Genomic DNA, 27551 nt, shown 5'->3' on the forward strand with positions numbered 1-27551 from the left:
CCTTCCCAGACGATTCTGCTAGTCCTCACCGCGGGATTTCCCCTTTCCCTGCATTCCCTCGCCTCCTCGCCGCACCTAGGGTTTCCTAAACCCTAACCACACATGGCGAGCGGCGGGGCGGCCACCTCCACCCCCGCCGCCGCCACCGGAGGCACCAGCAAGACCGTCTCTGCGTCGCTTTGGTGGGACTCCTTCGTCGTCCTTTCCGACGACCTGGACCGCGCCGCCGCCGGTCCCTCCGTCCCGGACGCTCTCGTAAGCCCCCTCACTCCCTATTGCGCTTCCCATCCTCATTCTTGGAACCATCGGATGTGACCGTTGGCTTCCGCGTGCTACAGGCGAAGCGGATCAAGAGCCACCACGCATGGCTCCTTCGGTCGGTCTCCATGTTCGGGAAGCCGAACGAGGCGTCGAGGAGCGCGCTGGATGCCAGCGAGGTCGCCGTGGGGGAGCACCGCCTGGCTGTCAAGCCCGAGCTCATGGAGGCTGCGCTTCGTGTGAGCAAGTGCCTGGTAAATTTGCTTCCCCTGCTGAGATGTTTAGCTGAAGAATGCATGTATTGGTGAAATCATGTAGACCTCTAATTAGATTAGTGTAAAGAGCTTGAGGTTCTAGGGAATTGCACGAATGCTGAGTTGCAATCATTAAGATTGCTTACTTTTTTACCTCTAGCCTGGAGATTTCCTGCACTTGGTTACTATACTTATACTGTTCTTCTGTCAAATATAGCTTACTGTTTTCTGTGGAAGACACCCTCTGACACTTATTGGTTTGCCTCCTAAGTGACATAACTTGGATTGACCTTTTCCTTTGAGCTAAAACCTTTGGAATCTCAAATATTGGCCTTCAGTAGTTTGTACTTACAAGCATACATCAATTTCATGGTGTTAGCAAAATTTACAGCGTTAGCCATTCCTAGCATTATTATCTAAAGATCCACTAAGGCATGGTATGATTTAGCCATTAGAATGAGGAGTATTAATGCCCCCTCTTGGAATATATGGATTCCCAGGAACCTGTACAACAGGAAATTTATATTCTTGCTGGAGCTGTGTTTTTTCACTAAATCCTGGCAGAAAATCGAAGTGCCAAACGGAGGTTCCTGTGGCCATCCAATTTGGCATAGAGGACTTGTTTGTCACTAGCACCGATTGACATCCTACAAAAGGACCTTTTGTTTGGCTTCCCTTCCACTAGGGACATGGTTATTCTGCCTCGATATGCAGTGTGCATCTCACATATGTGGGCAGACATTATTTTTTATGTTCTCTTATTTTATGTTTGTTCCTTTCAGATATGTTTAAGGCTAATGACTGGTTAGTCACCATCATGACTCTCTCAAATTGTTTACTACCTCCGCCCCAAATTATAGGTCGTTTTGGCTTTTCTAGGTACATAGCTTTTGCTATGCACCTAAATATACGCTATAATTTGGGACATAGTTTGTTTGACACGACAAAATATTTGTGATAGTATGGCCTATTTCCAATTTTGGGTCTACACATTCCTGAGTGTTTGTCTAACAAATATTGGAGGAGTCTAATGCCATTTGTGATAATAATTTCTATAATATCCATGTTTTCTGCTGTTTGATGCAAATTTTGGTCAGTTTTGTGTAATATCCATACTATGTTGCTTTTCAACAAAAAGTGCTGCTGTAGCGCTAAACTTAAATTTCCCCTCAGAACTTGGATGAGGTGCAGTCATACATTCTAGTCAAGCGATCCTCAGAAATCTCTCCAACAGTTCATGATGCTGATGCTGACGAGTTTCTTCATCTGGTATATTTCTGTAAGATATATATTTTTTCTTGAAAAGATGTGCTACTTGTTTACCCTCAGTTCTGTTGATTGTAGAAACTAGAATGCCAGTGATGTTGTGTAGTTTGTCGTGCGATGCTATGCAATTACACGTTATCTTTTACATTGTTTGATGCAATGCAATCGAAGCAATTGTGTTGATGCATTATTGCTTCATTGTGCCTCTCTCTTTAGTGCGTAGGCAAGTGCTTTTTACGCTTTTGCCTGCCATGGTTTCAAGTTTTGTCTTCTTCAATTTCACTTCATAGATTTCTAGAAGTTCTGTTTGACGTCTGTATAACATGTATTTCAAAGTTACGCTAAAGCCATCTATCAACCTATAGTTAAATCATGAGTACATTGCTTCTGGGATCTGCTGCAACCCAGATGTTTTGTTTTTAACATTGGTCGCTCTAATGAAGTTAATATCATCTATGATTGTGGTCAATCTCTAATGTTAGCACCTCTGGTGCCCATAAAAAAAGTATTCTGCCTCAAGTGAATGTAAGTTTTAATCAGTTACGTGTGTTTTTAAGGTTTTATAACTTGTATCTGTTTGCAATACTATTTTTATTTCATAACTTCTCTAGCTGTGCATTACGAGAACATGATGCTAGCTTGTGGATTCATATAGAGACTACTTCAATTTTGCTACAGTTTAGCAATTTTATTATTGTGATTGTGTATGTGACATGGCCAAGGGCTCATGTCCTTTTTTCCCCTTGAATTCTTGAAGGTATCTGTACAATACTACCTTGAGCGTCAATGCTTACTGAAGTGCATCAGAAGAATCTTTGTTCATGCAAGTAAGCTTGTAGTTTTGTACTTTTGTTGAGCTACATTACACTTACATTAAGACAGTGTAAATTTCCATTTAAACTTCTTGATTCTCGATTGTCTTTATTCTCTTATCACATTAATATGTTAATGTAAATTTATCACTGATTCCTTTCCCCTCATAATTTTTAACGCGATGCTGAGAATTCTATCTTGTGTGATTGGGATCTACGTATTATTTTGACCTTGTTTGAAAAATGTCAGATCCAGTTTTTTTTGTAGGCCATGAGTTATGGTTAAAAGTTATGGATGGGGATTGGATTTGCACCATATGGTTGATGCACATTTTAAACTTTACAGTTGCATCTTTTGGGAAAACCATTGCAATGTTAAGCCCATCTGTGCTGATGAGTCTGTTCTACATGCTCTGCTGCTGCATAGAGTTCCATGACAATGCTTATTCTTCCTCTGTTCTTGCTACTTCTAATCGGCAGAGAGTGCATAGAGGTCATGGAGGTTACAAATGGGGAGATTGATCAATGAGCTGATGTTGGGGGTGTGTGCCTGCCTCACTGTGCTTTGTGCTAGTGGTGGTTGGTGCAGGAGAGTGGGTCACTTGTTTGGTATTTTCTTATTTTTGGGGGGTGGGTTGCTCTTCAGCAAGTCAGCTCCCCTGGGATATGGTGGAGTAACGTGCATGGATGAGGATTGAGGAAGGATCATATTTCAAAGAATGAATACTTTATAGTGTCATTTCCCAAAGAAGATAGTGGCATATCTCTAAACATACCATTTGCGGTGTATACCTAATAACTCATTACTTGTTGGTCATGATTCACTCCTAAGAAGATCTATTTCAGTCTATCCTATGTATTTGGTATCTCCCATGTCTGAATCTTATCATTAGGTTACATTTTAATAATAACTGTGAAAAAGAAATTATGGATCACTAGCATATGCATGCTTTATTTTGTTTTTTGTTAACCTATTTGTGTTCAAACTATATATCTCTTGATTTCGTTGCCAGCCCACACAGGTGATGGGTCTGATTCAACTGATGCCATTCAGGACGAGGCTTCACTATTGATCAGTGAAGAGGTAGAAAGGAAATTGATATCCGTCATTGAAGATTCCTTCTCTGCTGCATCTTCTGTAAGAGCGGTATGGTATATTTAAATCTATTGCTAATTTAATGGAGTAAGGAACATGCCATTTTAATTTTTTCAAGGGAAACTTGCAAAAACCAACCTACGAGTTCAGGGCTTTGCCAAAAACTTTGAACATTGTTTTCTCATAAACTATATAATTTATAGCGACAATACCAGTATAATGTGAATGCATTTTGAAATATGAATCTAGTTGCATGTTTTTTATACACTAAACATTCTTATAAATTGATTAGCAAATTGTACAAAGTTAGTTTTCTCTAAAATAAAATGTGCCTTTGTAACATCCTGCGTCCAAAATATGCTTTCGGCCCAGCTCCTCACGTGGAACAAGCCTGCATACTCATAGCACATCTCTCATACTTTGGTCATCACTTCGTGTAAAAGGGTTAACCCGGAGGTGCTATGTTTGGAGTGACAAGGATTACAAGCTGGCCCTCAACCCCTAAACTTCCAAGGTGGTACTAAATCCACCAACTACAACCGCACATGGGCCAACAACAATCGCTAATGTAGTATATATTGGGCCTAACATTACCTATTATGCTTGGCTAAGCTTTTGGGCTTATTTTGTAGTGGAGCTATCAATTCTAATTCATATTTTCCTGTTGTTTGTCTGTGCTATATTTGAATTTTAGTGTACCTTGCAGTTTGTAAAGTTGTTTTGCTGTTATAATGCCATAATTTCCTCGTTAAACTTCTCGTTCTAGATGCCTATAACTTTATAAGCATGAAATACTCTTGAAAAGGCATAATTTACTCTACCCACGGTTTCATTATTCCCCCTTGGCATTCTTGTTATGTTTTCTAACAAATTTGTCGTATGCTATAAATGGGCTGATATAACTTCACTAATTTGCAGGAAGCAGAATTTACAGTTTCTAGTCTGGAAGAAACTTTGATTGAAGTTAACTTGATCCTTGACATATTGTTTCTTGCTTTCTATGATAACTTCTCAAGATGTAATGGTGGATTGTGGATAAGTTTGTGTTCCCTTTTCAAGGTTAATATTCTTTCTTGGACAATGCAGTTAAATTTCTTCTTCTTTTCACTTGATGTAAAAACTTTGATTTCGTGTATGTTATCCTTTTAGGACATTCTCTGTGGTTCTTATGATGTTGGGAAATTTGCTGTATCTGTTGAGGCAAAGAATTCGTTTCATTATGCTAAAGCTCAGCTTCTTCTCATTCTTATTGAAACTTTGGACTTTGAAAATCTTCTCAGAATGATTCGGGATGAAGTTCCTCTCAGGTCTCATCTACTTTCTTATTTTAATCTGTGGCTTATTTGATATTAAGATTTTACATTGATATTTTGTTTTTGTCTCAGTGTGGGGTGTTCTACATTTTCTGTTGGTGATATTCTTGAGATGGATGTTGAAATATCAAAAATTCCTGAATTTTTAATGGTAGAATCAGGACCACTTGTACTCGCTTGGGCAGTTTTTCTGTGCCTAGTTCTGTCTCTTCCAGAAAGTAATGCCAACTTGGTAATGATGACATTCTAACCTCATACATTTACAACTCCATTAGAACAAACAAGGATTGCCTCTTATTACTCTTAATGCTCCCAGGAAATTGATCATACACTGTATGCCCGACGGGCTTTTGAGTTTGCACCATTCAATTATTTACTAGGAGTTCTTTGCTCAAGCATCTTCCGGGAGTCAGATGTAAGTGTTATCCGATTATAATAGTCTGTTTTTGAGTTTATGTTTCTGACAGTAATATTGCTAAATGCTAATCACTTTTGCAACTCTTGAATAGAGTATATTTCATGGATTTTATTTATCCTCATTTAGAAGTAGTTGTCATTAGCATTACCTGGTTTCAATGAGAAAAGGAAAGGGTTGGAGAGACTGAGAACTGCAAGACATTAAACCATGTGGGTATTGTGGGATTGTTTTAGTAGAGACTCAATGGGGAAATGCTAAGTACGTTGTATCCGGGCAGCTGCATCAGTGGTCGATCGGAAAGTGGCAGCGGTGGCAATTGATCTGAGGGGCAGTGCAGTGAGGACAGGTGAGTGACGAGTGGCTGGCTGGCAGATGGAAAGAGATGGGAAGTGAGCAGCCGCGATGTGAGAGCAATACAGGAGGGCATGGAGCAGTTGGGGGTTCAGAGCATGTAGATAAGGAAAGGGTTATGGGATGCTGGATCAATCCAGTCGGGATCAGTCCAGTCCCTTGTACTCCTTTTCTCCCTTTCCTTTTTTCTCTTTTCGTTTTTCTTTCCTCCTATCCCTGCTGCTTTCAGCTGTTACTAGGTTGGTACGGCTACTGCTTGCAGAATTAGAAAAGTAAATTGTAGATATTTTATGCACCCATTATTTGTCCCACGTTGATTCTATGAAATACATTATATAGCATTTCACTAAGTCAGCTTAATTTCAGGGTCCTGTTTCTGGTTATCGAGGTATATTGCGAACATTTATTTCAGCATTCATTGCTTCATATGAGATATCTCAGGTACATGCAAATCCATTGGTTAGTTACAGTTGCATTTAAGTTAATTGAACTCTTGGTTAAGGTGAAACTAGAATGAAGCTTATCTGGTTCGTTGCATTATTTTATGTGCAGGCAGAAGACAGTTCTCTTGACATGATTTCAAGTATTTTATATGAAGTTTATGATGGAGAGGTATGAATACGATTATTGTGATATTGACGTGGAATAATTTATATGTATTACCAAAAGAGAAATTCACCTTGTGATCTTTTAATTGTCCAGGAATCTCTCTGCATGCAGTTTTGGGATAAAAATAGTTTTGTTGATGGTCCAATTAGGTCTGTTCTTCATATGGTGGAAAAGGAGTATCCTTTTCAAATATCAGAGCTGGTCCGCTTCTTATCAGCTGTTTGCCATGGGACCTGGCCTGCTCAATGTGTGTATGTAATTTTTTAATCTTTCTTTAGTTTTTAAGTACTACTTTGCGGCCATTGATGTTCCTTCACAAAACACAATCTGTATCCTCCCTAACTTTTGCTGCTTTGATTTTCCTATGTAATCTTATTGCGTGATGCGGTTTACTCAGAAAAACATAACTAAATACTGGATGAAGAATTTGGTGTATCTGAGGAAGAGAAAATTTATGATCTCATTTCAAATTCATATATTGCGTTGAGTGTTTGCTGTTATTTCAAAATATTATTTATGCTCCAGTATCAAGTTTTTGGAATAATGATGCTACTTTTCAATGTTATGTCACAAGCTTGAATTTTTACCCAACTATCATTCCCATGTCTGTGGATGTGTATATAAAATGCACTCAGAATTATGATACTACCATTTACCCAACTATACAAGCCGTATTCAGTCTGCAATATGCAGAATGATCTTGACCAACAATTTTATTCTCTTATCAAACAATTTTATCGTAATGGGATATATCTAATTATTTTATAGTCTCTCTAGAAGTGTATGTGGTTGTGTAACTTTATGTTAATTAGTTTATAGTCTCTCTGGAAGTGTATGTGGTTGTGTAATTTTTTGTTTATAAACAAAAGCTATGCAAGATGCATACTCATTGGGAGCCTTAAATGATCATGGTATTTGCCATTTGCGATCTAGTTATGGATTAATATTTTTTGCGCTTACTCGATTGCAGATACAACTATCTTGAGAGAATGAATGGAGTTACAACAATCTATGCCATCCCTGGTCATGTCGCAGAAAATGTGAATTACGGCCATCAAATTGAAAGTCATCATCCAGTTAGCATTCCTGGTATTGAAGGCATTAAGGTTCCATGTGGAACCAATGGTTACATTTTGAAAGTTCTTCAAGGGGATGCTGTATTAGTTCGCTGGGAGGTAGATATTTGTGCTACCATACTTCCTATGTGTTTGCGCACTTTTACATTTGTTTATGGACTCAATTTCATATTCCGCCTCTTTATGTTTAATTTTAGGATAATGGTAGAATTTCGCTTTTCTGCTTCTAAATCGTTTATTCTTTACGCTTGCATGTTTTTACATTTGTTTCTGGACAAAGCTTCTTTGGGTGCATCTGTTTGCTCCTATATATAATTTTATGATAACGAGAGCAAGCTCTATTTGCTGCTACTAAGTTGCCTTTTCTTTTATTCATGAGGACATCACAATTTAATACTTTGATTGATTCTTCTTTTTGATTTAGATTGTTCTCCAGCAATAACAACTTTTCTGAAGTAGACTATTGTTAAGGGGGTCAACATAATAATAAAATAAGGGGATCAGAATGTAAGATAAAAAGGTAAATAAATTTGAGTGTTGATTCATTATATATTTCTGATAATGGCGGAAGTAATTGTGTTAGATTAAAAGCAATCAACAGCGTCAAGAAGCAAGAAAGATAGTAAAACTTCAAATGAATTATATATTTATATGACCACGGAGAAGCTGGAATTTTGAAAATAATGAGAACAGCAGTACATGAAAGATGTCTGGTGACTTTCTATGGAAAGTGAACTGTACTCTGTTTTCTGTTCGCTGCTGCCAAATTGTTTTTTCTTGTATTTGTCATTTATGTATAATTCCGTTGCATAAGGAGGCCTATTTGATTGCTACTCTCAAACAAAAAGAATCGATTAAAATATCTAATTTCTCCCCTTGTCAAATAGGCTCATAGCCTTGTCGAATGGCATGTCAAGGGCAAGTGACCTGCCCGACCCTTAATAAACCAACAAGGCACCATAGTAGTTAGAATCGGTGAGGCGTTCTGTTAAGAGTTCGATGGTCTGACCATTGGTTGGACCAGCAAGCTGCCGATTTGATAATTACTTATATGTTGCATGTAGTCACACCAACTAGGTGGAATGGCAAGTGCACTGTATTCTTTCCCCCGGCTTGGGTTTTGATCCCTGCTTCTGCTTTTTTATCGTGATTACTACTCCTTGCCTGATGTAACTCATATTCCCTCCCGCTCACACGAACGTGTGCTGCCAGTTTAGAATGCTGCGTGAGATTACCGGTTTTTGAAGGAGAACTGCTGGTTTGATTTCTTATAGGTTTTGGCGCGACTAGGTGTTGGTTCCGTTTCTCTGGTTGAGCCACCAGTCCAGTCAGGTCTTGATAACTTGGCAAACAGAGTACCAAGGTTCCAAAATATGTTCAGGAAGAGTGTGTTAGTTCCCGCTAGTGAATTTTGATTTCGAGTTTGTTCTAGCAAACTTCACACTCGCCACCGTCATAGAGCCACTTTTTTTAGTTTGACTAAAGTACTCAATCTTTCTGTCTTTATTAAATATTTAAAGTAGTTCTACCTTGACAAGCAGTAAACGTTCATTGCTTCTTGAGCCCACTCTATTAATTTGTTTCTGCATATTCTTTGCTGACATAAGCCATACTGGCCAGTTCCCGCATTCTGGGGTATTCCTTTTGCTCGTAACTTTGGCCCAAGAGCTCCATTCATGCAATTACAAGGAGGCATCTGACATCATGGACCTACTTTATCGTATGGTATCATCAAATAAGGTACCAAAACTCTGGCTCACATCATGAGTTGCTACTCTATTTTGGTGGGCTTGATGGATATATATCATTTTATTGTGTTTATACTAGAAAATTGCCATTTCAAATTCAATTTCGATTGTTCCTACTGGCTTTCTTTCTTTTAGGATTATATATGCAGTTTATATGCTGTTCTATGCTAAGAATCATGTATTTCCTGAAACTTGAATATATAGGACTTGTGCTTCGCTTTGTTGCATGTTGACAAGTCACCGGCTGTACAAAAATCAAAGAACTTGGGGCAACTTGAAAATCATGTCAGGTTTGAAACAAATTCTCAGTTTCAATGCAGTTCTTTGGAACATAATAATTTCAAGTAATATTCTTTATCCTTTTCAGGATTGATATTGCTAAGATATTTTGCAATTCCATTTTCAAATATGTGCAAGATGTTAATAATGCCGACATATTGTCCAAAACCCTAGGTCTGCTAGCAGAAATGATCAAATGGTAAGTTAGTTTCCCTTGGTTTGTTCATATAATTGAAGTATTAATGAATTATCATTGGAGCATTTTTCTTTGTACTGTGCCTGCCTGCTAAGACTAGGAATTATTGTTTGTGTGTGTGTGTGTGTGTGGGTGATACATGCAAAATTATGTGAACTGGGAGAGACATTTGCAGCTACGTTTATTATAATTGGGTGGCCATGTTTATAAACATTTTATGAATTTTAATGAGCAAATAGTTTACACATGTATAGTTGATGGTAAACAAAAGTGCAAAGCAGACAGAATACCAGCTATTGTAAGGCTAACACTATTTACACGCAGTAAATGCACTCATTGCTTGAACAACAGATTTTTACTTACTTTGAATCTGTTTATGTTTGAACATGGATTTTTCACATACACATGTGACCACATGATTTATCTGGACCAATCATTTCGAAATCAACGGTGAGATGAATCATGGGTAGGTGAGAGAATCATGAGTAGGTGAAAAAAATCAATGGTTGGATGGATATCATGTGAGGGAAATGAACGGTTGAGATAACCAATGTGGTCACATGTACATGTGGAGATGCCTTTCCTGGTTTATTAACACTAGTAATGTGTATTCATATCAACCTACATGGTAAAAGTGAGAGTACTGATTAACACAATAAACACTTTTCTTATGACAAACAAATAGCCAAATATCTGCTCTTTATCCTTGGTTCAGCCCAAAGGCCATTTTTGGTTATTTACGAAATTCAATAAGTGCATACTTTTCTATAGAAGTTCCTTTTTGGTTCTATTCATGCCAAGTAATTAGTATGCTTATGGCTCGCCATAACTGATGTTTATTGTTTAGGTAGGAACTCAAACAACTGTAGTAAAACTACTTTTAGATTCACCAGCATTATAAAATAGCTTTTCCAAGGTTCCTGTCTAGTGAAACTGTTGTTTCTATAAAGCTCTTGATTGTTCTTTATGCACACTCTCTTTTGTTGATGAGCTGTTACTTTGGTGTCAATTTAGTGCTCCATATCACGTGTTTGATGCGGCGTTTGAGTGCAACATCTTCACTTCACAATTAAATGGTCCATCAAGGTATGTTTTTAATTCGTTCATTTTGGTTCAAATTATATCACTTACTAGGAGCATAACTGCAGAACATTGTTTTAGTTATTTGGAAACCCCTCTAGCTACCTCATCATTGAGGTGTTGTATGTACATACCACTATTTGCTAATGAAATAAAATGTGTGCGCCTGTAGATGTTTCCTCTCTATCAGTATGGTACATCTACTTTAGAACCACTAGCTTCTATCTTGGTGTATTTTCTGCTTTTGTAGTTTTTATTTTATTTTTTGAAAGTGAATTTCCTAAAGATAACTACTGCAATTACCTCTGCAGTGATTGGTTACTTTCCGGAGCCCTAGCTAGAATGCTTTTTGCTGCCTCGGAGGGAAATGGAGATTGTTCTTTACTTACAACTTCAGGCATGTTTATTCGAAGCAAATAAAAAATATTTTCTTTTGAGTTTCTAAAATTTTCACTTTGAATATCATATTTCTGTCTGTATTTTGTCTGTTATGTTTGTCCCAGCATGTTAGGTCAAATGCCCTTGTTTTTTTGGTTAATGCCCACCATTTTCCTGATTCTTTGTCTTGAGCATTGTATGTTGATAATGAGAGTTACTACTACAGTTAACAAACATACAACCTGATCAGGTCCTGGTCCTAGAAAAGCAGGTCCTGTCCACATATGTAAATAATACACTTGGTTTATGTTGATAACTGTTCACTTGTGCTCACTCGATACTAATTTAATATCTTAATTAAGCATACAAATCAACTATGTAATTGAACATTATGGAAGAAGTTGAAACCAGATTGAATCTTTTGGCTTAATAATATTCCATGTGGAAATCTAACACCAAACCATCCATTTCGGGACAACTTCCGAATCTCCTGATAGTTAACTTGCGTGTTCCTGAGCCCTAGGTGTATATATTTTGAAATATCATGGAGCTAGCTCAGTACACATATTGTACACGGCAGGCATTAAATATATATATTTATTTGAACTTACATAGGTGTAGTAGGTCTCTCACTGGAGAGCACTTTGGATTTTTCAATATTCACTTTTCTTTTGTTATTTGTGGTTTCCTTCTTTAGTAGAAATGAAAATGATGACCTGATTCGTTGCTATATTTCCCAGTGCTTGATTTTGCCACTCAGGTTCTTCGGAAAGGAGCTGCTGCTGATGATATAATATCGCCTTTAATTGTTTTCTCAATTCAGTACATCATGGTTAATCATATGAACTGGAAATACAAGAAATATAGTCGTTGGAAGACAACCCTTCGGGTACAGCTTTTGAATTTTTTTAATGCTTGTTCAACATAACATGTTATAGCTTTGATACTTGTGAATTTTAGTCCCGTTTCTGTTGATTGAACTTTGGAGTGTTATATTTTTAGGTTTTTGACTTACTAGTTTGCCATTCTTATTTTATTTTAGTAGATATCTGCTAGAAACATTTCCTTTTTTTAAATTTTTTTTTGTTTGTTGGTATGTTTGATAATGGAGGAAGCTAAATATTGCCACTGAACTTTAATTGACAAGGTGTTTGAATTGGTGAAAACCTGTATTCATGTGAAACCATTCTCATCAAAGCTTGGTGGCATCATTTGGGAAATTCTGTTATATGATTCTTCTGTCCACAGTGTACTTTGGAGCATATTATCTTTGGCAACACAACTACTGGAAGTAAGGATGTTCCTTCTTTGAGTATTAAGTTCATTAGCTTTGCGACCTTTACATGAGAATCTGTTAAAATATTTCAGCATTCATATAGACGCAATTATCATGGCCTTAAGGATATTGAAGATATCGAGCTTGTCCTTTGCAATGGACTTGATATTATATATTACATCCTGTCCAAATTACCAGAGGTAAAATATGCACAACATCTTGTGATGTCATTTTTACTGTACATTTTACAAATTCCAGTTTTCACATTGATATTTTGCTTCTGCATTTTTTAATTGTTTTCCCATCATTGTATAATGTGTTTACAGCTATACCTGTTCATCACATGTGATGTATTGCTAAAAAAAAAAGAAACTAAGCTACCAAAGTAAAAGAGCTAAACAGGACCAACTATTGGAAACGGAAACATGTAATCGAACCATGGCTGTTGTCTAGTATGCTTTTAAGGTGCTATCAATTTTGTTATTCTGATATTAATAAGGACAAATACTAGCTTTTTTTTTTGCAGCATCCATTTAGTGACTAGTGACCTGCCAGATTCTTAAAATCAACTTCTAACTGAAAAGGCTTTCACGGATCCCATGTGTATTCCTTTTTGTAGTTGGGGATGTAATTTGCATTTTTGAATTGCACAACTGCTCAGAAGGTACAAAGTGTGATGGCTGTTTGCCACAATAGTATGTAGTATGGAGCAAGGAAATATTTGTGGAGTCTTCCCTTTTCTGCTGCATTGAACTATTGTTAAGTGTGTAGTTCCGTTCCATGGCAGGAAAGGTCTTTTATATGCTTGTTTTGTTGCTTTATACTTCCTCCGATCATCCATCTAGGTTTGTCCTAAGTCAAAATTTTCTAACTTTGACTAGCTATCTTTTATATCATCTTAAATGAAAAAGGATATACATTATAAAGTATTTTTCATAATGCATAAAGTGATGCCTTGTTATTCTATATAAAATATCAGATATTTATGGTTAAAGTTGAAAAGATTGACTTTGGACAAACCTAGAGGACTTATATTTTGATTGACCAGAGGAAGTATGTGTTTTAATGTTTATCTAATTTTTTTAATTGTAAAACCATGTACAAGGCTGACTACTGCCATTTGACTATACCCTTATAAGGATGCTAAAGAAGCAAATGTACATACTTTAACATCAATGTGATAGGAAACACGAGCATCAATTGACTGATGAAAATGGTTAGTTTGATGCTGGATAGTAGTTTTTCGTTTCTGATTGACTGCTCCTCATATATTTGTGGGGATGCATTATTGCTATGCTATGCTGTATTTTTGTGTTTTTTTCATGACTCTTGTTATTATTGCAGGATTTACTGCCTTATCCACCATTTGTTACTATGGTTTTGTCATCATCGTTGAAGCCATTTACTTTGATAACAGCTCTAACATCATTATTGTCCTTCCGTAATTCTGTAAGTCTTTACATTTATAATTCCTAAACAGGGTCTTAGCATTTTTTTGTATCAAGTCTATACTTTCTAAGCATGGCGCAATGTCGTTTAATTATGGTCCGTCAAGAAAGGATGACACATCATTTTGTTATATTACTACATTTATGTGGTTATAGGTTTGTCTCAATTTGAAGTGTCCAAGGGGTGTGTCTAGAGTTTCTGGGTCAACTATTTTAAAATGTTTCCATTGGCTCACATGTAACACTTCTTTCCATCTAGAAATTTATCCATGAGAAACAAGGGATTTTTGTTCCATTTCTAAAAGAAGTAAATGAAAGGAAAATAGAAGAAATGTGTCTTATTTGTGCAAGAATGTTTCAAAGGATGAAAAGCCTCAATATCAGAATACATTTGTTGGTGGTGATAGTGCATATGCCCACATGGACATGTAGAATAACTATCTTGTAATGCAATCATGTGTTCTCAGAACTTGGTTTGTTTTAACTGTATGGTTTTTATATCCATTCAATTTATTCATGTATTTATTGACTTTTTGGGTGGTGAGGATCTCATGTCAGATGGAATGATCAGTACTTTAGTAGTGAATTCATATACTTGTTCCTGCTTAAGATAATTTATCAGCTGATAGAACTAAAAGGTCAAAAACTACTTCCATCAATGTAAGGTGTATTTTGTTGGAGAAAGGATTCTTTAAAAGTATATTTTGAACTTTAATTTTCTCTTGCATTGTATTCAATTGGTACTGGTACAAGATCAGCATCATCTTTGAATATGAATCTATTGCTGCAACATTTATACACTAAAGATGCTTATAATGTTTTGACTTATTGTTGGTCAAAACCTGTTAACTTTGATATTTTCAAACTAAACGTGCCTGTTAGAGTATATTAGGCAACTCCGGATATGGTTAGTTTAGGATTGATTGTAATCCCAGGATGACCTTCCTTATCTCTAGGCGAGGCTACTACCCTCCAAGCCATGTACTCCTATATAATCAGCCCAAGGGGCTCAAGCAATATATCCCACGCATTATACACAATCTTACATGGTATCATGAGTTTAGGGTTTCGTTCCTGAACCACACCTTCCGCTGCCTACGGCGACGCCCCCGAGGAGATCGATCTCCGCCGGGGGCAGCGCTCTTGTTTCGCGGTGGATTCTATTGATCTAGTCGCCATCGTCGCTTAGCGTCGGTCTTGCAGCAATCGATCACGAGCGGAGCGGCAGCGGCGGCGTTGGAGCATTGGCGACGTCCAATCTCCATCAGGTCGCTCACCACGTGCATCGGCGGGCAGCCATGCCACTTGTTGTCATCCGCGTCGGGCCAGCGCCTGTCGGCTTAGATCTCCGTGCCCGTGCCGTGCGTCGCTTGACTCTCCGATCCGCATTGGCGCCCTCCGTTCCCCAGCGAGCCACCCACGGCTTCTGCTGCTGCTGGTCTCTGCTCCCTCGGTTGACCAGCTGAGGCAAAGGAGAGAAGGTGGGGATCTGCTAGGTGCACCCCGTGATGGTGTGGAGATCTGCTACGTGCACCCGGAGTTATACCAGATTCGTTGCTGCTGGTTCTTTTTTCCGATCAGAGATCAGGTTTGCGTCGCCCTGCCGTTCGTCGTCGCTTCATCGTCGACACTCCCGAGGACGAGGTTGTCGTTGCGCCCTCCTAGGCTGCATCCTCCTAGGTCAAGCCATCATCGCTGGTGTCGCCGCCTTTGCAGGCTGTTGGTCCTCGTCAGGCTGACTCTCGATCTGCGTCCGCGCCTATTGCTGCACGCTTGCGGACACCGCCGCCGATGTTGCTGAAGGAAGATGCATTTGCGCTCTTTAGCTGCACCATCTACCATCGCAGTCGGCTCATCGTCCTGCTGAACCTGTCGGCAAGAAGCTGCTGATTTTGTGTATTCGGGCCCTTCTCCACGGCTTCGACCACGTCCACCTCAACCTCAGCTACTTCGGCACTAAGGGGCTACCATCTGCTTGACAAGCCTCTTCAGCTCCCATTCCAGCCACAACATCTGCGACACATTGACGGTTGCGACTATGGGGGGATGCCATCTCTTCGGCTTATTCTCCAATCTCATCGTCTGCGCGCTCCCGTTGTGACTGCGGGGGGATGTTAAGAATATATTAGTCAACTCCGGATATGGTTAGTTTAGGATTGATTGTAATCCCGGGATAACCTTCCTTATCTCTAGGAGAGGCTATTGCCTTCCAAGCCATGTACTCCTATATAATCAGCCCAAGGGGCTCAAGCAATATATCCCACGCATTATACACAATCTTACAGTGCCTAATGGCCAGATGGTTGGCCTGAAAAAGAGGACAATTTCTTTATTGCGCCTATATCTTTTTCTCGAATATGCTGGATTATTGCGCCTATATATTGTCAATTTATTTTAACGTTGAGACTGAGGATCGTTATTTGTCTTTCAAGGATATACAAGTAGCTGCCGCTAGAGCATTATCAGTATTGTGTCTCATTGCGTATAAAGCGCAGCCTCAATTGATGGAGAATGTCAGCTTTACTGGTGATGTTTCTGAGGTTAGTACTGTATTATGCGATGTTTGTTAATTCTTCATTGTTCTTGATAACCTTTTTTAACTGATTCTTTCACCTTCTTCATGTGCTGATGTCGTTCCGCTTATATTCTCTCCCCCCCTTTCCTTTCATGACTGCTCTCAGATTCAGAGATTGCAAGCAACTATATCTTCCATTCTTGATGAGGAAGAGAAAACTAATGATTGTTTGGTTGTGGCTGTATTCAACCTTTTGACGTCTGCTGCTCGTTATCAGGTATTGTTTCTTCTGTGTTGTTCGTTTTTTGAGTATGCTGCATAGAAAATTGACACGGTCTTTGCATGTTTAAAGTTTGTCAGGCCAAGTAGAGTAATGCATGTGTGAATGTGTTTGTCATTCAGATGATCATATTATCATTACCATTATAACTCCCCTGAGATGCTGAGTTTGATGTTATATAATTTGTTCGTATGTTATTTTTTCTAGGAATAATTCCTGAAATGTCGCTGCTGATTCTATTAATCTGCATTATTTTCTTGCAAAACAACTAATCTATCTATCGTTTGCTTCGAAGTCTCGAAGACCTCACAGTTATATGGTACAAGGGACCGTTCATGTGTTATGACAATATGGGTGACCATGAGTTATGCTGCACTAATGTTGTCAAACTACTATAAATATCCTTATTATCTTGAGATAGTAATCGGTGATTATTTGTAGACTTCTAGTTAATAAATTTGAGCTCTGTATGATGCAAAATTGGTTTTGTTCATAATCTCCACATTCCTTAACTTATGTTTTTTCCCCCAAGTTTATTATGTTACTCCCTCTGTTGACATTAGAAGGCGAATTTCGTTTTGTTAGCATAAGGCTACCTGATAATTACTCCTTTAATACGTCATTTATGTAATACAAAATCACATTCATGATTATGTATTATTTTAATATGAATCTAATAACATCCGTATTAACAATGTATTGTTGGCCAAAGGCTTGTCCTAATGAATCAAAATTTGCCTTGTTATTCAAACATGTTACTATCTGACCTGTTTCTATTCTTACATGGACATACATTTTATAATAATTCACATGTGAAATAACCTGGCATATTTGTTTTTGTTGCAGCCTGCTTTTCTTAATTCCTTGATGGAGCAGAGTATGAAGTCAACTGATCATAATTCTTCCACCAATAATCAGAACGATGGATCTTCAGTTCTTACTTCAAAAAGTAATGCTGGACTTGTTGATCAAATCTTGGACTATATTGTGAGGTCCATTGAGCTCATGAATAGGTAAAAGATATATTATATTTGTTACCACTTGATGCCATAATTGAGGGTTCTGATCTTAGACAAGTAGAATTTTTCCTCATTTCTCATGGAGAATAAAACTTGTTCTGCTTGCATTTAATAAAGTTTTATTAAAACCCTTAACAGGTTCCTTCATGACTTCACAGTTGCCCCTATTTTATTCTGATACAGTGATACCTAAGGATAAATGATATCATATGCAGTGACTTGTTGAATTGAATTACAACATTTGACATCATGAAATGTATTCCTTGCAGATCTCCTTCCGTGTTACTTAGTATTCTTGACTTACTCAAGGCCTTATGGGAAAGTGGTATTCAATTTTTATTCGTATTGGAGAAGCTGAGAAGCTCGATAACATTCTGGGATAATTTATCAAGGTGTATTCGTGCTACACTTGATATCTGCCCAGTTGACTGTATTGCTGCTGTTGATGAGAACTTTTCATTGAGGTGTGGTCACAGAGCTCTAGTCTTCTAATGTAGCTGATTGACTTGCCTGTCCTTCATTTTTTTTAAATTAATATCTTCTTTAGTAACATGTTTGGGTTATCTGTTATGTCTACTAACCACGCTTTTTGCATAATCCTAATATTGCTGCATTTAATGTTAGCCCCAAAGTCCAGTATAGAATTTTGAATTAAATTTGATTGTTCAACAAAATAGATCCATTACAATTTGGTTTGCTTCCAGTTACTGTCAATAAAGTTTTTCCAATTTGCAGGTACCACTGTCAAGGTAAAATTTTCGAAATTATGTCACATGAGTTGTTCTTGCAAGGAAAATTGCTTGCAGAGACTTCTAATCCTGCCCCAAATGGTTCGAAGGGGCAAAAAGAGCACAGTGCACCTTGTCGAAGCAGTGTAGTCTTGAAATGGTTTGATACTGCTATTTTGGATGATCTGATCAGTCATTTGTCAAGTAATGCATACAATAAGAAACTTCTTCATCGTGCTAAGGTAGATTCCATGTTCTTGTCTGATGAAGTGGGATACTGTGATTGTTTCTTTTATTTGTTTATTGGTTATTGATATTTGTGTAGCCAATCCATGTTTTTTTTCCCATGCTCACTCCGGTTGTCAAACCTCAGACAAAAACAGTACACTCTGGATGCGCAATCATATACTTTTATGAGTGAATTTTCTATGGTTTACAGGTCAGCCATTAGCGAATTCAGGATATTGTATTTTTCAAAAAAAATTCTTCATAAAAATCATGTATGCAGTATAAATAAATTAAACTGGCGAATACTTTTTGAAATTCATCACGTGCTAATAGTACTTAACTTTATTTCATCATGTACTAAGAGTACTTAACTTTGGTAATTTGGTTTTTCTCATGGAATTTGGAAATATTACAACATGTTGGGTTAACATTTTCGCTAATAAAACAAAAGAAAACATTATTCAACCCCTTAACTTGGAACCACATAAAACATGACCCTCAACACTTGAAAATGATGCAAATCACTCTTTTAGGTCAAAGCCCTAGTTGTTTTGTCTCACATGGCCTGTTTTTTAGCTCCGAATGCGTATGTAGTTGCTGACATGGCCACAAAATAACATTAACATCATTTTGTCCCAAGAAAGTCGCGTTAGGCACACAACACAAATCAACAAACAAGAAACACCTCTGTTCTTTCCAGTGCCATTTACTGTTACCATGTATAAGTGGGTGACCAAGCGAGTACCCGTTACCAAATTCTTAAAACTGCTGTCCTATATAGGTCAAGGTTAGGAAGAAACTACTCATCCATACATTGAGTGACCACATAATGGAAACTTGCTTAATAAGAGTTGACAGCTACCAAAATAATCATCATTTTAAAACTTGCTCTATTGAGTTCCTTGCTCCTCATCTTTTCGCAAGTGTACCAAAATGACGTGTCAAAAGACGCACAGTTCAGGAAGCCCTCCTGGATAACTACTGGTTGCAGGACATCCAAGGCCACTACTCTGTAGCGATCTTGGCTGAATTCCTAGATATTTGGGACATGGTGCAGGAGGTAGTGTTCCAACCAGATGTTGATGATGCGCACAAATGGAAGTTCTAGAGTTCAGGACAATTCTCCACTAGATCAGCATATGAGGCACTTTTCCATGGAGCAATTTATTTTGAACCAAGTAAACTTATCTGGAGTACTTTGGGTTCCAAGGAAGTGCAAATTTTTCCTCTGGTTAGTTGCACATAATCGCTGTTGGACAGCTGACAGGCTCGCTAGACGCGGTCTCCCCCATCCTGAACATTGCCCCTTTTGTGATAAAGAGGATGAGACAATTCGGCACATCATGTGTGCTTGTGTTTTCTCCTGGCAATTCTGTTTTGGACTCCCTTACTCAATCAATCTGAGCTGGATTTTTTGAATGGTGGCAGCAGGCAGGTGATAGATTAAACATGGAAGCTCGGCAAGGATTTAACTCCCTGGTTGTTTTAGGGGCTTGGACTCTTTGGAAGATGAGGAATGATAGTGTTTACTGTTTAATGGTGCCTTGCCCAGGTTAGATCAAACGCTTCTCCTGGCACAGGATGAGGCTGATCACTGGATGCTGGCAGGTGCCAAAGGCCTTAGTAGTCTGGTTGCTGCTTGACCTGGGGGTTAGCAGTGTGGTGTTGGTTAGGTGGTGGTTGCTGCCTCGCCCAGGTTAGATCAAACACTTCTCCTGGCACAGGATGAGGCTGATCACTGGATGCTGGCAGGTGCCAAAGGCCTTAGTGGTCTGGTTGCTGCTCGACCTGGGGGTTAGCAGTGTGGTGTTGGTTAGGTGGTGGTCGCCTCATTCTAAGAACAGGCGCGGATGTAATTTAGGACCCTAAGTGTGTGTGGTTGTATGGCTATCTGAGCTTTTTCTTCTATCTTAATGCAATGATACGCAGCTCTCCTGCGTATTCGAGAAAATTGATTATTGAGGACTGTGTTTCAAAAGGTTTTAGAATTTAAGGATGGAAAATAAATCCATACATTGAGTGACCACATAGGGGAAACTTGCTCAATAAGAGTTGACAGCTGCCAAAATCATCACCATGCTAAAGTAATGGTGGGATTTTGCTGAGGAGGTATTTGCCCTGGTATTGATTATTGAGGACTGTGTTTCAAAAGGTTTTAGAATTTAAGGATGGAAAACAAACTCAGCAAGAGTTGAGGGTTGAAAAATGGCCCTTTTCCCTCTCCTTTTCTATTTTTATTTAACTTGTGCTAAATCATGCTAATAAGACTGGTGATGTATGTTGAAATACTCAATTGCTGTATCTTCTTTTAAACAGGTGGCTGCCTGCCTTTGTACCATCCATCTAATAACAAAGTTATCAACTGGTGATACTGGAAGCTTGTCTTTCTCAGTGGTTAAGAAGATTCAGATCATATCAACAAAAGTAAGGCATCTGTGTTGTTGGTTCTTTTTTTTAAATACAAGTTCTATGTATAAAACAAGGGAATATGAAAAAAAATACAGAGTACAATGAGTGAGTGGAATCAGGTGAGGATTCCCCTAGTGGGGAATGCAATTTCTTATGGGGTGCCTGCTATTTACATAGCATACCACATAACCAAAGCAGTCACAATCAAGTTGGGGCAGGCAGAGACGAAACTCAACAAGAGCCTCGCAAACCAAAAGAAGATAGTATCATAGTAATACTGGACAACTAACAAATAATATTAGTAAATATAGTACTATATTTGTATAAAGAAACTCAATTCCTAGGTTCCCATTTTGGTACGTCTGGCTAATCTCCATGCTCTCTTCCCAATAGTAGAATACATACTTTCTTTTCCAGTTTTTGTCATTAATTGATGATTTGGCATAACTTAAGTTGTAATATGCTTGTTTAAAACTGAATGAAGATGCTTACAAGTGACACTTATATTGAATGTTTAGCCTACTGGATTTACTTAGTTTGTTATGGGCATTTTTTTCATCTACTTACCATTTTATTTATGCAGTTGTCACAGCACCATTCATTCTCAGCTCTCCAGTCGCAATATTGTCAGCATGGATACAGGTAACCTTCTTAATTTCTTGGGGTTTATGATTTTAACCACGTTTTTTCTAATCTGAACAAAGCATTGTTGACTATTTCTCAATTGAACGAAGCATTATTGACTATTACTCAATTGAGTATTCGATTTCTGCATCTGTACACATTTGTTGTTTAGTTCAGAATGTTGTGAGTTTTTTTTTAACTATGGCCAGTGCTAAACCTGCATAGAGTGGAATGGAGTTTGTCTGAGGGTCTTTATGGAACTGTTTGACTTGTTTTATATGCATGAAGTTACTAACTTTGTTGTCCCATGAATGTGCAGCGGTGAACAAGAACTTAATAATTTGATTATCAATGATCTTTACCATCACATTCGTGGAGAACTTGAAGGTCGTCAGATTAGCTCTGGTCCTTTTCAGGAGCTGCTTAGTTTCCTTCTTGAGTTTAAACTTTTTGAACACGATCCCTTGGAGCAACTACAGAACACTTGCCCAGTGGCAAATGCCAACTTTTTGTTCAACGTTGAACACATACATGACGAGCTTGGGGTTGATCTTTGGATTAGTTCGGACCGTAAGAGCTCTAAAGAAGTAGCTGAAGAAATGCTGGATATTATGCATAAATCAAATCTGATGAAATGTTATGCTGACGCAAAGCTTTCTACATTGAAATCCTTCTTGACATTTTTATCTGTCTACACAGGAGCGGTAATTTTATTCACCTTTTGAGATCCTTTCATTTCTGGAATATATTGTTTCGCCATACTGTTTCCCACTTGTCCCTTTGATATTCTAAAGGTCCTGAAAAACCTTTTTTATTTCATGTAGATCCCTACAGTTAAGTTTTACCTTCTCAGACCCATAAACATGTCCCAACTTGGAAAATCTATGAACCTACCAAGCTTGACTTGAGCTAAATGTTAGAATTTCAATTTACTTGTAATTTTGTTTGTCAACTAATCTTAAAATCTCTACAGAGCTCCAACAAAAACTTGGACTTGCCTGATGGAGGGATTTCAACAGCAACCACACAATCAGCAGTTAAGTGTGCATGCAAATCATTCCAGTCAACCGTAGATTCACTACTTCCTCAAGTTGATACAAATGAGGTTTTGTTTCCCCTCTTATCTGGGCAAGTGGAATTGTTGCTTACTCTTGCCCGGATATTATTTGATCAAGCAAAGCAAAATAAGAAATCAAGCCATCTCTATCCAGATATTGTACTTCTAATGAAAACTTCAGTTGCGAGCACTTCTTTTTTGGTTGATCTCTTGTCATCCACTCATGCTCTTAAGCAACCAGTGAAGGCCCTCCTTGTTCTGCTTTTGTCTTCATATGAGTTCATGTACAGCAAGGTTGACATAAAAGACCTACCAGACAATGTTAACATCTTTGGTGAATTAGCTGTTTTAAGTGTGAGTTTGCTTCCTGTGCTGTGCAAATTGGCAGAGAATAGGGAATTCTCTGATCTTGCTGTTGCATCGATGGACTTAATATTGAAGGGGTTTGTACCTTCTGAAGTATGTGTGCCTATTCTACAAAAGCATTTTCATCTCCAGGCTATACTGCATAGATGCCAACATGGTGGTTTATTGTCTACTCAAGTTATACTGAATTTTCTTTTGACCTTGGGGCGAACAAAGGATGGTGCTACAGTTCTTCAGTCTGCCAATATTTTTGCCTTCTTAAAAGTACTTTTAAGTCAGTTGTCTCTGGATGACTCCTGTTTGAGAAATTCCTTGAGCGCCCAAGTGAAGGATGTGAATCAATGGGGTTTGGGTCTTGCTATTGTTGCGTCATTGAACCATTGTTTGGATGATGATATTTCTCGTAACAATGTTGCGAACAGTACTATCAGCTTCCTTTCAGGACAGGTGCCTTTGATGTCATCATATCTATCCGCACAGAGTGTTACTGCTCATCAGAACAAGAAACGGGCATTGTCGCAGAAGTCACAGACGTCACTTTCAACCCTCAGTCTTACTGAGAATATTCTCATACTTCTCTGTATTTTGGCAAAATATCATTTTCCACGGGACACTGGAAAAAAGGAAGTAGATTCAGAACTAAGAGAGATTATTATCCACCTGCTAGCATTTGTAAGCAAAGGAAGTGTAAAGGCTAGCAGTTCCTCTAATTGGAACTCGTCTTTTTTCTGCCCTGCTGTTGTCAAAGAGGAACTAGCACTTAATGAGAAACCACCACATATTCGTAGCAAGCATGGATGGTTCAAATTTGCTGCAAGTTGTACTTTGTCAACTTCAGGTGCTTCAGTTTCTGCCAGTACAGCATTACCTCTAGTGATCAGAGACAAGAGTTCAGGAGATTCTGATTCTGTAAGGCAAACTCGCTTTACTGAGATGTTAGCTGTTCAGATTTACAGAATAGCTTTTCTTATTATGAAGTTCCTCTGTAGTCAAGCAAAAGAAGCAGTAAAAAGGGCAGAAGAACTGGAGTTTCTTGACCTTGCTCATTTTCCTGAGCTTCCCATGCCAGATATTCTTCACGGACTACAGGTACCTATGGCAACTGCTGCTGCCTCTTTTTGTTGCTTTCTACAACGCGATAATTTAAGCTCAATAAAGTGCTAGTCGCGCTAATTTTTCTAATGTAACTTTGGTCTGTGTAGTTGTAGTTCTGAAACTAAATAAATTGCAAAACCTGTTTAGTCTTGTGTATACATGATACATGGATTTTATACTCTACTAGCTAAATTTTCTCGTTGGCAAAGATCTGTATAGTTGTAGTTTTTAAACTAAGTAAATGCAAACCAGTTTAGTCTTGTATGCACATGGATTTGATACTCTACTAGCTAAATTAGTAAGTCTTTTAATGTACTAGTTTTTGCTGTTTCAATTCTATGTACAAGTACAGATTTCTGAAAGTGCCTTACTTATTGTACTCCCTCTGTTCCAAATTCTTGTTGGAAAGATCTGTATAGTTGTAGTTTTTAAACTAAGTAAATGCAAAACCAGTTTAGTCTTGTATACACATGAATTTAAGGTACTAGTTTTTTCTGTTTCAATTCTATGTACGAGTAGAGATTTCACTGAAAGTGCCTTAGTTATTGTACTCTCTCCGTTCCAAATTGTTGGTCGTTTTAGCATTTCTAGATTCATAGCTTTTATTATCTATCTAGACATACTATCTACCTAGGTGTATAGAAAAAGCTATGAATGTAGAAATACCAAAACAACCTACAATTTGGGATGGAAGAAGCAGTGAAGCTGACCTAAAAAATAATGGCTAGGCTTGCAGTGTAAAGAAGTCATAGTGCAGTGTGTGATATTGATTTCAAACTTGAAACTAGTTTATCTGTATTCCACTAAGACATTGGGTTTATTGTTAGAAAGTATGAAAGATATTTTTTATGTGCAATTCATCCTCATCTGCTTGTCTCTCTTATCAGGATCAAGTGGTTTCTATAGTCACTGAAGTGTTTGAGGCAAATGGGTCAAGCACTCTAAATCCTGAGACAGAGAGGGTATGCCACCTTCTCTTGGTGACACTTGAAATGTCACTTTACATGGAACTATGTGTATCCCAATCTTGTGGCATCAGGCCAGTGCTCGGTCGGTTTGAAGATTTCTGCAAGGGAATTAAGGCTATGCTTCAAGGTACTCTTGTTCAATGATAAACACTTTCAGCAGTTGAAATGAGGTTTCCTAAAACTTGTAATGTTTTTTTTTCTGGTATACTCCCTCCGTCCCAAATTACTATTCGTTTTGGCTTTTTCTAGATGCATAGCTTTTGCTATGCACCTAGATATATATTTAGATATGTAGTAAAAACTATATACCTAGAAGTCAAAACGAATACGAATAGTAATTTGGGACAGGGAGGGAGTACATTAGTACTTACCTTTTCCCTTCCTCACATGTTTCTAATATTTTGCAGCTATAGAGAAGCACTCCAGTTTTAAAGCACTGGCCAGGTCGCTAACTCAAATTACTACTCTTTTGTATCCCGGGCTCGTGCAAACTAACCTTTTCATGTAATTCTTGTAAATTGTATCTCTGTTAATGAAATGTGTTGGCTGCCTTCCATAGGAGTTGTGTACTCAGTTAACTTGATAACGTGTTCAATCAATGTTGTTCCGTGTGAAACTCGACATAAGCCTCTAGCATGTTTAAGCTGTCCTGTAGACCCATGTTGCGTGAGCACGTACATGTTTCGCAAGGCGAGGACTTTGTACTAAAGAAAAACCGTTTGTATATGTATGTATGGTCACCAGGGCCTCACATGTTACTGTCACCAAAGTAAAGTGGATTCCTGCAAGAAATGATATCAATTTGCAGCGCCAGTACACCAAATCCAACTGAAGGCGACGACACCTGAGGAAGCTTCGTTTTCGCATCCACCTTTGTTCGGTTTGGGAGCTTAGGACTCGGAGTGGCACGCGAATCTTGTTGCGAGTTTGCCTTTCGGAGCCTCCACACGGCCGACCATGCTTATTCTACCGTGTTTGTTGTGCTGCATAGCCGCTGTTGGTTCCGTCTTCCCGATGTGCGTCCCATCATGACAGAAAGAACTACAAACAAATGATGTAGGTAGATGCTCGGCGTTTTTTTGTTTTAGATACGCAAACACGGTCGGCCAAAGTTTCTCTGGAAGAACCGATTGCCGGCCTGGTTCTCCATCCACTTAGGATGGCAACGTGGTAACTTGGGGTCAGGTGGAGCTTCCGCGGACCTACTCCCGAAACGCAAGAATAAAACCTGCTCCCGAAACGCAAGAATAAAACTCGCTCCCGAAACGTAAGAATAAAACCTGCCTCGAACCTCATTTCGGGTGAGAATGTGAGGGTGCCCTCGAAACCTGATGGGGCTCTCGAAACCTAAGCAAGACAATGACAGACACAGTGGACGGGGCTCGTGGGCAAGGCGGGGGTGCCACGGGCAAGGTGCGTGCGGCCGCTTGTGCTCGCGGGTGAGTGGGAGACGGTTGGCCAGACGGTGGATTTGGTGGAAGAGGATAGGGCCTAGGATTTCCAATTGCTTGTTGGGCTGGACTACATCTAGTTTTGAGCTGCAATGTAAACTTCGAGGCCCCGTGGGTCACCCGCAGAGGATTATTAACCTGCCCCCGTCCCGTCCAATTTTGGGTCCCCGAACCCGCAAAGGGGGGGGGGGACCGCCCCCACCCCATCGGGTCTAAAATATACGGGTTTCGGGTTCAAACCCGCCCGCCTACATCCACCTGTTTAAGCTTTTGGATGAATTGAATGACGTAGGTTCTCTAATTTGGGTGAACTAGTTCTGTTAAAAAATATGTGCGGATGCACGGCGAACATATGTGTGGATTTTTTTTAAGACTTGTAGGATGACATACGTGAAAGTGTGCGGGTGGTAACGTGACAAGGGAAATTCTTGTTGATGCTCGCCGGACGAGGAGGTTTTGCTCGTTGTTTTCCGCCAAGTGGATTGAAAGCGGGGCAAACAAAAAAAAAAGGGACGGCTTGCGCAGCACAGTGCAGACTGCAGAGGACGAGAGAATGCGTGCGGTCTGTCTCAGCAACCTAGCAATTGTTTTTATGGTCGGCAAGTTTCGTGAGATGTAGATTAAAATACAGATAATATTCGTTGACTCTTACTGAATGACGAATAGCTGAAGTTTTGTTGGCCTTTTGGTACGGTGTCTTGCGCCTCACGAAGAATATACATAGGTGCGTTACAACTAAATGAGAATCTTCGCCTTGTTATTACGTTTACATTTTGTTAGGCGAAGAATATACACAGTCATCAGCTCGATGGGTGCCGCACATTTTGTTAGGCGAAGATATAAATTAGAATTTGATTGATATCGCAATGTAGAATAGAATAATCGTTACCTCTTTGATAAGTGACCTTTTTACCACGATAGACAAGTTGACACTTGCTGCATCGGTTTCTACC

General features: G+C 38.8%; 1 protein-coding gene across 2 annotated transcripts; it reads left to right on the forward strand.

Moving 5' to 3' along the window:
- On the forward strand, positions 1–25916 carry LOC101761606. 2 transcript variants are annotated; one of them, XM_004983314.3, is made up of 33 exons: positions 1–255; positions 339–512; positions 1686–1781; positions 2536–2605; positions 3604–3737; positions 4605–4745; positions 4836–4993; positions 5072–5231; positions 5316–5414; positions 6135–6209; positions 6321–6380; positions 6471–6628; positions 7348–7552; positions 9074–9193; positions 9406–9491; positions 9569–9679; positions 10691–10762; positions 11068–11153; positions 11875–12023; positions 12282–12425; positions 12503–12610; positions 13755–13859; positions 16291–16398; positions 16540–16650; positions 17500–17666; positions 17942–18136; positions 18408–18642; positions 20945–21052; positions 21621–21679; positions 21981–22365; positions 22635–24173; positions 25067–25274; positions 25555–25916. In XM_004983314.3, exons 1-33 carry the CDS (start codon positions 103–105, stop codon positions 25653–25655), a joined length of 5880 nt encoding a protein of 1959 aa, XP_004983371.1. In that variant the 5' UTR covers positions 1–102; the 3' UTR covers positions 25656–25916. The 2 variants fall into 2 exon arrangements, with proteins under 2 accessions (XP_004983371.1, XP_004983372.1); XM_004983315.3 differs by having other exon boundaries at positions 3613–3737.
- The last annotated feature ends 1635 nt before the right edge of the window (positions 25917–27551 follow it).

Source organism: Setaria italica, chromosome IX (assembly GCF_000263155.2).
Source record: "Setaria italica strain Yugu1 chromosome IX, Setaria_italica_v2.0, whole genome shotgun sequence".
Lineage (NCBI taxonomy): Eukaryota > Viridiplantae > Streptophyta > Magnoliopsida > Poales > Poaceae > Setaria > Setaria italica.

Excerpts from the sequence above, each read along its gene's own strand:
- LOC101761606 (XM_004983314.3), top strand. The coding sequence starts at position 103 with ATGGCGAGCGGCGGGGCGGCCACCTCCACCCCCGCCGCCGCCACCGGA. Across the intron at positions 12,611-13,754 it reads TCCTGTCCAAATTACCAGAG|GATTTACTGCCTTATCCACC; the intron begins GTAAAATATGCA and ends TTATTATTGCAG. Across the intron at positions 25,275-25,554 it reads AATTAAGGCTATGCTTCAAG|CTATAGAGAAGCACTCCAGT; the intron begins GTACTCTTGTTC and ends AATATTTTGCAG.